Source organism: Elgaria multicarinata, chromosome 22, assembly GCF_023053635.1.
Source record: "Elgaria multicarinata webbii isolate HBS135686 ecotype San Diego chromosome 22, rElgMul1.1.pri, whole genome shotgun sequence".
Lineage (NCBI taxonomy): Eukaryota > Metazoa > Chordata > Lepidosauria > Squamata > Anguidae > Elgaria > Elgaria multicarinata.
In genome coordinates this window covers 15,679,574-15,689,725 of record NC_086192.1, presented here as the reverse complement: position 1 = coordinate 15,689,725, position 10,152 = coordinate 15,679,574, and the positions used below count along the sequence as shown (strand labels likewise).

The 10,152-nt window shown below is 50.0% G+C and overlaps 1 protein-coding gene across 1 annotated transcript; it reads left to right on the top strand.

The window, feature by feature from the left end:
- The first annotated feature begins 1,076 nt into the window (after positions 1-1,076).
- Positions 1,077-7,384, top strand: SBDS (SBDS ribosome maturation factor). The gene is made up of 5 exons (XM_063146678.1): positions 1,077-1,260; positions 2,210-2,339; positions 3,709-3,909; positions 5,428-5,592; positions 7,174-7,384. The coding sequence occupies exons 1-5, from the start codon at positions 1,133-1,135 to the stop codon at positions 7,300-7,302; spliced, it is 753 nt and encodes a 250-aa protein (XP_063002748.1). The 5' UTR covers positions 1,077-1,132; the 3' UTR covers positions 7,303-7,384.
- Positions 7,385-10,152: the final 2,768 nt, after the last annotated feature.

Below are 10,152 nucleotides of genomic sequence, written 5' to 3'. Positions count from 1 at the left end.
GATTATAACAGAATCTCTCAGCGTTCCACAAAAACTTGAGATGATCTTGTTGGTGGCAAAATCAGAATGCTGTGCCGGCCGGGGATAATGGGTGTTGCAGCCCAACACAGCTGAAAGGCAACTGGTTGGTTACCACTACAGCTCACTGGCTATCAACATAATTTATTTGTGTGTGTATGACTACACTGCATATTTTAAGGTGCTGGTTTTGACCATTGAGGCAGAATCCCATGCATGTTTAAACAGAAAAAGTCCTATCAGCCTATGCATGTTTAGACAGGGAAAAATCCTACAATCGTATGCATGTTTAGACAGGGGGAAAGTCCTACAATGCTATGCATATTTAGACAGGGAAAAGTCCTACAATCCTATGCATGTTTAGACAGGGAAAAGTCCTACAATCGTATGCATGTTTAGACAGGGGGTGGGGAGTCCTACATGTCCCAGCATTCCTCAGCTAGCATAGCTGGTGGGAAATGCTAGAGTTGTGGGACTTTTTTCCCCATCTGAACATGCATAGGATTGCACTGTTCAAGCTTTTGGGCAGGTCCTGAAGACTGACTTGCTTCTATTTGTCTCCCCCCGACTATGTTTTACTGCACTTGGCTGCCACTGCAGTTATGCTGTAGGGATTTAGTCCTCTTTTATGGCTGGTGTGTGTTGTTCCATGAATGTTTGCTGCCTTGTTATTGCATTGGGCTTTAATATATATATAAAAAAGAAATGTATTTTTATTATGTGAAATTTAATGTTCTGCCCAGAAATATTTAAAATAAGTATTTATATCGGGAGATACAGAGAGTTTCTTAGCCTCTGCAGGAAGAAAAAAAAACCCTGTTAATTCCGAAGTGAACCCCACTGATTTCAGTGAGGCCAAGGAGAGGGGTCACTTTTTATCCCGGAACCACTACTGCTCGGGCTCGGGTTCCCACCCGGACGCGCCTGAGGGAAGGACCGCTCTGGCAGCACCGCCTCCGTCGCAAGGACGAGGCGGAAGACGGCTGCCTATTGGTTCACGTGGCGCAAGGGGGCGGGGACGGGGGCGGGCGGGAGGGAGGAGTCCGTTGGCGCGCAGGCGCAGTGCGGGGACGACGGGGTTGTTGACGGGGAGGCTGCTTCGGCCGCCGCCATCATGTCGATCTTCACGCCGACGAACCAGATTCGCCTCACGAACGTGGCCGTGGTGCGGACCAAGCGGGCCGGGAAGCGCTTCGAGATCGCCTGCTACCGGAACAAGGTCGTGGGCTGGCGGAGCGGCGCGTGAGTCAGGAGCAGGCCGCGGCGGGGCGGGGGGCGGGGCTTGGGCCGGAAGTGGGCGGGAGACGGGCAGCTCCGCAACCAATCAGGCGGTGGGGCGAAGACCAACGCGTGCCTGAGCCTACACAGAGTGCAGGAGTGATTGTTTTTTTAACTAGAGTGACCCTGTGGAAAGGAGGGCAGGGCTCCTGCAGCTTTAACAGTTGCATAGAGAAGGGGATTTGTATGCATGCCCTCTTCATCACCACAGTTAAAGCTGCAGGAGCCCTGCTAGAGTATTATTATCATTGTTTATTTATTTATTTATATAGCACCATCAGTTTACAGAGTGACCAGATACAAAAGAGGGCAGGGCTCCTGCAGCTTTAACAATTGCATAGAGAAGGGAATTTGTATGCATGCAGCACCTGGTGAAATTCCCTCTTCATCACCACAGTTAAAGCTGCAGGAGCCCTGCAAGAGTGACCAGATACAAAAGAGGGCAGGGCTCTCACAGCTTTAACTGTGGTGATGAAGGGGGCATTTCACCAAGTGCTGCATGCATACAAATGGCACCTGCTGAAATTCCCTTTTCGACATAACTGTTAAAGATGCAGGAGCCCTGTCCTCTTTTCCATAGAGTCACGCTATTTTTAACATTATTATTTACTTGTTTGCTGTATTTTGAATCTTCCACAACTCCAAATGTTTTTAATAGACCCCAGAACTGTTGTTTTTATACCGTTGATGATGGTTTTTAAATCTTGTATACTTTTTAATGTTTACTATTTTAACTTCTGTGAACCGCCCAAAGAGCTTTGGCTGTGGGGCGGTATATAAATGTAATAAATAAATATAAATAAATATAAATAAATATCCAAAAGGTTAAGGGCGGTTATTTCCCTCCAGCATTTTTTGTTTTCGTTTTAGAATGCATTTTTTTTTAACAAGAAATGTTTTTTCTTTCCCCTAGAGAAAAGGACCTTGATGAAGTTCTGCAGACAGCCACCGTCTTTGTGAATGTGTCCAAAGGCCAAGTGGCAAAGAAGGAAGACCTCGTGAAAGCTTTTGGCACGGATGACCAGACAGAAATCTGCAAGATGGTAGGCTCTAAAATGGCAGTGGGTCGGCTTTCCCTATGGCTGCTATTATAACCCCCTGCTTCCCCCCCCCACACACACACGCACCCCACACAGGTTGTTCTTTCAATGCCAGGCCAACCATGCATGGGAACGAGGGGATCATTTAGGGTTAGTTTAGAGACTACAACTCACATCATCCCTCGCCTGCTGGCGTGATAGGCATTACAGTCTTAACAACAACTGGAGGGCCAGGCATCCCTCACCAATGGGATAGTGGAAGTGAATCTCTGTAGCGGCCTCCTCCAACCAAGCGCCCTCCAAACATGTCGGCCTGCAATTCCCATCCTTGGCCACAGGGAGACTGCTCTCTAGTTATTTAGGCCGGCTTCGGATCAACTTGAGACCGATGAGAGATCCACTTGGAATGGAAGGTTTAAGTTGATGGTTTAGCACATTTCCAGCTGAACAGCAGGAAAAACTTCCTGACTGTTAGAGCAGTATGACGATGGAACCAGTTACCTAGGGAGGTGGTGGGCCCTCCCACACTAGAGTCATTCAAGAGGCAGCTGGACAACCATCTGTCAGGGATGCTTTAGGGTGGATTCCTGCATTGAGCAGGGGGTTGGACTCGATGGCTTTGTAGGCCCCTTCCAACTCTGCTATTCTATGATTCTAAAATGTGCATATTTTTAACATATTCAAAGACTGACATTTCTCTCTCTTTTTTGATTTGCCTTCAGAGAACTAGTAAAATTTTACCAAAAAAGAAAAAGCTGAAGCTCATCCCACAGAATTTTGGTGGGCTCTCCCCAAAAGGGTTTATTGGAACAAATGTATGGAGTTTGTGCTGTGAATGGAAGGGTTAAGTTAATGGCTTAGCACATCCTTCCCCATCCTGGGGCCCTCCAGGTGTTTTAGCCTACAACTCCCAGCATGCCGGACCATTGGCTGTGCGGGCAAGGGTGGGTGAAGTGCAAAACATCTGGAGGGCACGCGGTTGGGGAAGTCTGGTTTAGCTGAACGGGTGAATGTTATCTTAGCAAGATGCATTGCCATGATGACACACACCCAGCCGTTGTAAGTAAGCACAGCCTTCTCAATAGGACGCCTAAGAACCAGCACTTATGTTGTAACGTCGATTGGTAATTTATGGTTTTCGCTGTACAGAAGGGTACTGGATTCTCTTTCCTTAGAACATACTTTTGCAAGGCGGTTTGAGGATAGCCATTTTTCTGGAGTTCATTACACGCAGTCCCAAGTGTCAGGTATACCAGAACGCTTCCGAAGGGGGGGCCTGATTTCTGCTGACAATGCCTGACTTCTAGTTCCCCTGAAATTGAAAACGACGAAGTCTAACCCTGACGCTTCTCTCTCTCTCTCTCTCTCTCAGATCCTGGCCAAGGGGGAGCTGCAGGTGTCTGATAAGGAGCGCCACACACAGCTGGAGCAGATGTTTCGCGACATTGCCACCACCGTGGCTGACAAGTGTGTGAACCCAGAAACAAAGAGGCCCTACACCGTCATCCTTATCGAGAGAGCCATGAAGGACATCCACTACTCGGTCAAACCTGGGAAGAGTACCAAGCAGCAGGTGAACACACGCCGCAGGAGACAGCTTTGTGCCTAGAGGTGTGCCACAGCCATGCTTAAGTCCCTGTGCCTGTTTTATTGTTGCTGCTATTTTGCATTTATCCAAAGCGGTTTCGAACGGGTTTGTCATAACCATTTGCCTGCTCACCTGGGGCGAGTTAAAACATGCCTCCAGGTGATCAGGCCAGAACACTTCGACAAAAATGGCTTCTCAGTATTTTTCTTTTTCCTTTCCTTTTAGGACACCAGCGTCTAGCTGAGGAGTGTTTAAGCTGATAGGCTAATAAAGAAATTATGGGCCAGTACAGTTGGCAGAATTATTTGCAAAGCTTGTCTCCGATAAAATACAGTACAGGTCCGTCGTGTCCCAAAAGCCTTTAAAATAAACTGTGTGTTTCAATTCTAAATCCACAGTTATGAAATTGATAAACTATTAAGAGTGCTCTTAATCAACACTTCAGGCTAAACTCCTAAATGCGTTTACTTAAGAATAAGTGCCATAGACCAAGTGGGGCTTCGTTTCAGGCAAGCAGGCCTAGGAGTGCATTGAAAACCACAGAGTCCTGCCACACCTAAAAAACTAACATATATGTCACCCTTCTCCAACCCCCAAAAACCTCCAAACGTGTTGAATGACAATTCCCATCCAGCATGGCCAATTGTCAGGGATGATGGAAGTTTTAGTGCAATACATCTGGAAGGCACCAGGTTGGGGAACCTTGGCTAAGTGCACAGTCTTATGCATGTTTAGACTGGAAACATCCTACAATCCTATGCATGTTTAGACTGGAAAACGTCCTACAATCCTATGCATGTTTAGACTGGAAAACGTCCTACAATCCTATGCATGTTTAGACAGGAAAACGTCCTACAACTCCTACTGGGAATTGTAGGACTTTTTTCTGTCTAAACATGCATAGGATTGTAGGACTTTTCTGTCTAAACATGCATAGGATTGTAGGACGTTTTCTTGTCTAAATGTGCATAGGATTGTAGGATGTTTTTCTACCTAAACATGCATAGGATTGTGGCCTAAGAGTCTTGACTGGGAAGACTTGGATGGATTGATTGATTTGTTAGATTTATATAGCGCCCCGTAGCTGAAGCTCTCTGGGCGGTTTACAAAAGTTAAAAATAGTGGACATTAAAAAAAAAAAAGTATACAAAATTTAAAACCATCAAAATATATAAAAACAACAGTATAAAACAATTCCTCGCTAAGCCATGAGGATTGCTGGACGGCTATGGACCAGTCACTCTTTCTTAGCCTGACCAAGAGTTGTGTTGCGAAGATAAAATTATTATTATTTTGTTTAAAGTATCTACTACCTTTCGGCCACCAACCAAGGCGGCGTACAAAAAAACCCTGAACGCTAAAACGTCCATGGGATGACAACGTTAAAAACCGCAGTAAGGGTTTTAAAAAGCCGCTCCGGGCTCTTTCGGCGAAGGGTGAGGTGGAAACGTCGTTCCAAAGACCGTGGCAAGCCTGTGGTTCTGCTTTGCTTCCCCTCCGCAGGCCTTGGAGGTCATCAAGCAGCTGAAGGAGACCATGCAGATTGAGCGGGCGCAAATGAGACTGCGATTCGTCCTCCCCCGGAAGGAAGGCAAGAAGCTGAAGGACAAGCTGAAGCCCCTCATCAAAGCCATTGAGAGCGAGGATTTCGACGAACAGCTGGAAATCGTAAGCAGAATGGTGGACACAGGCGCACACACACACACACCCAAAACCTAGCTTTTTCTGTAGGGGTGCACAGCTTGCTCTACAATCCCTGGTTGTAGAGGAGGGAGCTTGTGGCCGGAACTGGAGACTTGAAATGGGGAGTAATGCCGGCCTTTGGATGTTTACTGGCGAGTGAGCCCCACAGTCCCTCCTCCCAGGTGAATCCACATAAGGTCGCAGCTGTAGGCCATCCCAAAATAGGGTCAACAAAAACAAAGGAGGAAAAGCGTCCAGTTCAGATCCAAAGAAGAGAGGAACAAGCCCTCAGGATGCAGAAATATCTTCTTGTACGAAGCCCGACGCGTTTCGGCTTTTGTCCTTCTCAAAGGCCATTGTCAAGATGTCTGCAGATTTTCTTCTAGTAATAAACGGTCTCCTACAGTAACCGCTGGCGACTGGGGTGACTATATGAGACAGTTTATTGCTAGAAGAAAATCTGCAGACATCGTCTAACGACCCCTTGAAAAAGGCCTTTGAAAAGGACGCAGGCTGAAACGCGTCGGGCTTTTGCACAGCAAGTTCTTTTCGCGTCCTGAGGGCTCGTTCCTCTCTTCTTGGCATCCCAAAATTGGAGCAGTTGAGAAGAATTTGAGAAAAAGAGATGGGGTGCGTTGGAAGTCTCCATGAGAACTTGTCGAGCACGCACACATCTTCCTTTCTCCTGTTCCCCAGCGACGGGTAGGCAGAGGCACACGGCCACTGATTCTGGAGGTTGTTAGAGGCGTCATGAATTGCAGCCATTGAGCTGTCTCTTTTTAAGTAAATGGCCGCGGGGAGCGAGGGGTCCCCACCACAGCGGCTGCAAGGGAACCTTTGTGCCCAGAGGCAACTCTGCTTCCAACATCCGGGAGCAAAGAGGTAAACGGCAGAGGAGGGGGCGGGCTTGCCTTCACGTCACACCTGTGCGGCTTCCGGCTGTCCGCAGTTGGAAACAGGACGCTGGATCTCTGGTCCGGTCCAGCAGAGCTCTTCCTGCGTACAAAGACACGCCGGCCCTCCCTCTCCAAACGCCCCTCTCGTCTTACAGACACTTCGCACGTGTTTGAATCGGCAGCCTGGCTTTCCACAACCGGCTGCCTTTTGGAGGTTTGGCTGAGGATCATGGGGACTGCAGTCAAATACATCTGGAGGGGCGGTTGGCGGTTGGGGAAGGCTGGAATAGAGAAGGTGGCGAGGGAGATGATTTTCCTCCTCTCCTGCCTTTCTGGAATTCGGGGGCTCCTCGTAGACCAGGCTGTTTGATTTGCTGTCCCAAGTTGTGGTGATGCCATAGATGGCTTTAAAAGGGCAAGGTGAGGGGGGGGGGGGGAAGCAGTGCGTGCTTGTGACGGATGAGAGACCTGTCTGTGGCTATTGGACAGGACGGCTCGAAGGAGCTTCCCTATCCGGTGGCAGTCTGCCACAGAATCCCAGGGGCTAGGATGGGCGGGTGCAAAGAGCCAGGTGCCGGGTCTGCCCCCGTGGGAACCCAGCTGCCGGTGGGTTGGATGGGCGGCACAGCGCTTCCGAGCAGGCCGCCTGACGCTTGGGCCGACGTTGCAGGTGTGCCTAGTGGATCCGGGCTGCTTCCGGGAGATTGATGAATTGATCCGGTGCGAAACCAAAGGCAAAGGGACCCTGGAAGTGCTCAGCCTGAAGGACGTGGAAGAGGGGGACGAGCGCCTGGAATAGCCGCCCGCCGCCATCACCCCAGCCAGGACTGTATTAAAGGCGTCCTCGAGTCGCCTCGCTGCGGCTTTGACCTTTGCTCTTTTCCCATGTCGTTTGACGTTTTATTTGGGTGTCGTGATTCCCCTCCTGCCCCCACCTTTGACAGGCGACGGCTCTCGAGGGCACCTTGGGGGACGCGCCTCGCGCTCCCCTAAAGGCGGAGAGCACACCACCGCGCCTTTGGGTCTGCTGGGGGACCCAGCGCTTGGCCGCGAGGGTGTGCGGCATGCCAAAATGCCTAAACGCCTTCCCTTGAAGACAGCGGGCTGCAGCAGGCTGTGGGGGTGGGAAGGATTGGGCTGCAGTCATTACAAATTAGCTTTAGCAGGCACCTCCGTGCACACCCGTCCGAGGCCTTTGGGTTGTTCGCTGAAAAAGGCAGTGCTCTGGGCTTACACTCAGGCATGGTCCTGATTGCGCACTGGCATGGGGAAAGGCCTCTGCATGCGCAGCTCTGCGCATGGCCTGGCTTCTGGCTTGCAGGCCCTGCGCCCCCATCTTTCCGTAGCCGGCTGTCAGTCCCCAGAACCTGTCCTTCAGCATCAGGGCCCTGCCTTTGATACCTGAAGTCTCGTCTTTGGCTCGAGGCAAACTAAAAACACTGACCTGACATAGAAACACTGAGCTCAAAAAGAGCTGTTCAGCTAACTTATTTTGGGAGGGAGGGAGGGAGGGGGCTGCAGGTGGAGGAGAATATATTTACAATAATATAGAAATCAGTATTTATTCCAGAGACGGCCTTTTGCTTTAGCCCGGGCTCCAGCGAGATGCTAAGATGGCTTTGGGTTATTCTCGTTCGTTGTAGCGATTTGCAGTTTGAGAATAAACCAAAGGCATGAGGACCAGTCGGTCGCCGAGCACAAAGTGCCACAAGGACTTCAAGTCTCCTACCGACAGAGGCTTTGTGCTGAAAAGAATTTCCTGCTTTGAGGTTTTTTTGCTTCTCTCACGCTGCCTGGACCACAAAGTGCAAACTGTTTACGCGACGCCTCCTCTGAGGGTTTTCACCGTCCCGTACGCTAGCACAGCGTGTCCCCAAGCCGGTGCCCTCCAGGTGGACTGCAACTCCCATCGTTCTCAGCCGGCATGAAGGGAGTTGCAAGGAGTTGCACACCTTGAGGGCGCCTGCTTGTGGAAAGGCTGTAAGGCTCACTAAGAAAGAGAACTTCAGAGTGCCAAAAATTGTCGTTTCCTCCCCTCTCCCAGAGTACTGTTTAGAGGCCATGAATGGAAGAGGCAGAGGATGCATTCTTAGGGCGTTGGGAAAACCACTCTTGGGTGGTCGTATGAATCCAAGCTTAGGCGTGAGTTTGTTCTGGGGTTCTTAGAGTATAAAGTGAGCTCCCTCGGAATAGAGGAGAAACGGGTAACTTGCGGCCCTCCAGAGGTTCTGGCCTACAATGCCCATCAGCTCAAGCCGGCTGGAAGGGATGATGGGAGTTGTAGGCCAAACCCTCTGGCAGGCTACAAGTTGCCCACCGCTGTGCTGTCGGAGGGAGGAGGGAGCAAAAGAGGGTCGGAATGAGGAAGAGCCCGGAAAGAGCCATGAAACTCTGCGATGGGCTACAGAGAAAGGAGGGAAGCACTTCTGAACAGCATTTTTCTCCGGGCTCCCTGCTAACCCTGGAGCTGGACGAATACGCATTAGCGGGTTTAAGACGGCCTGGAAAAATGAATCCAACCACGGGATGCATTTTCAGGAAATAGCTTCAGTGGGCCTGGGCAGAAAATGCCATCAAGGATGCCACCTTGGTGCCCCCCAGATGTTTGGCTGGGAATGATGGGCGTTGCGGCCCAAATCCCTCCCTCAGTGTCCTTCCTGGGTCAGGTGGCCCAGCCCGACGGAAGGGCCAAGCCTGGGGACACCTCTAGTTCTGTTCAACAGCAAAAAGTTTGCGGCGACCCCTTGGCCTGGCTGTGCGTGGACAATATCGCAAGGAAACATGGCAAACGATGTAGGGAAAAAGAGGGCAGGAAGGAGACAAGACACGGAAGTGAAGCCGTGGTGGCCAGAAACACCGACGCAGAAGGCCCCAGATTGTTGGACTTTGGCTCTTCTGCAGGCGAGGGAGAGGCCTACGTCTTGTCTCATCAGCGGGCGACGCTGCTCCACGTTTCATTGTTCGCAGATACAGAACGGGGCTTCCGACGGGAGAGCGTGTTCGCTCTGGGGTTTTATGAAGTGTAAAGCACAGGGGTTCTTGGTGGTTAGTTACTGGCATTAAAATAAGCCTTCTGTTAACTGTTCCTCTCTCGTTCCGATCTCTTCATTTGCGAGAGGGTACAAACCCCAAATGTCCACCGCAGGGCGGGAGACAGATTCTAATGAACGGCATGATCCTGAGCACGTTTACTCAGAAGGCAGTGCCGCTAAATCGTTTGAGACTGGCCGCGGTCTTGCGCACACACTCACCTGGGAGAAAGCCGAGTGAAGCATGAGACGATGCAGCCGATAAAATATTTCTGCGTGCCAAACGTTCGCTTGGGAATGTCCACAGCGGACTTGATTTGAACTGCTTTTAGTAACTAGTGAGTTTGGGCATGTTAGGTTTTATCCTCTAATCCAAGCCGTTTACGATCTTTTATTTAAAAAACACAACATCCATGGAAATAACAACAGAAATCTTTACAAATCTCAATATGAATATAAACATCCATCTTTGCACAGGTTCTTAGCGGATCCCATTAGCTGTGATCCACTCCCTACTGCTTTCAGTGCATCTTAGCCACAACTGACTTCTGAAGCTGTTTCAATGGGACATGTAGCCCGATCCTTTGCACGTCTCCACAGAATTAAGTCCCACTGTGTTC

Excerpts from the sequence above, each read along its gene's own strand:
- SBDS (XM_063146678.1), top strand. The coding sequence starts at position 1,133 with ATGTCGATCTTCACGCCGACGAACCAGATTCGCCTCACGAACGTGGCC. Across the intron at positions 2,340-3,708 it reads AGACAGAAATCTGCAAGATG|ATCCTGGCCAAGGGGGAGCT; the intron begins GTAGGCTCTAAA and ends TCTCTCTCTCAG. Across the intron at positions 5,593-7,173 it reads TCGACGAACAGCTGGAAATC|GTGTGCCTAGTGGATCCGGG; the intron begins GTAAGCAGAATG and ends CCGACGTTGCAG.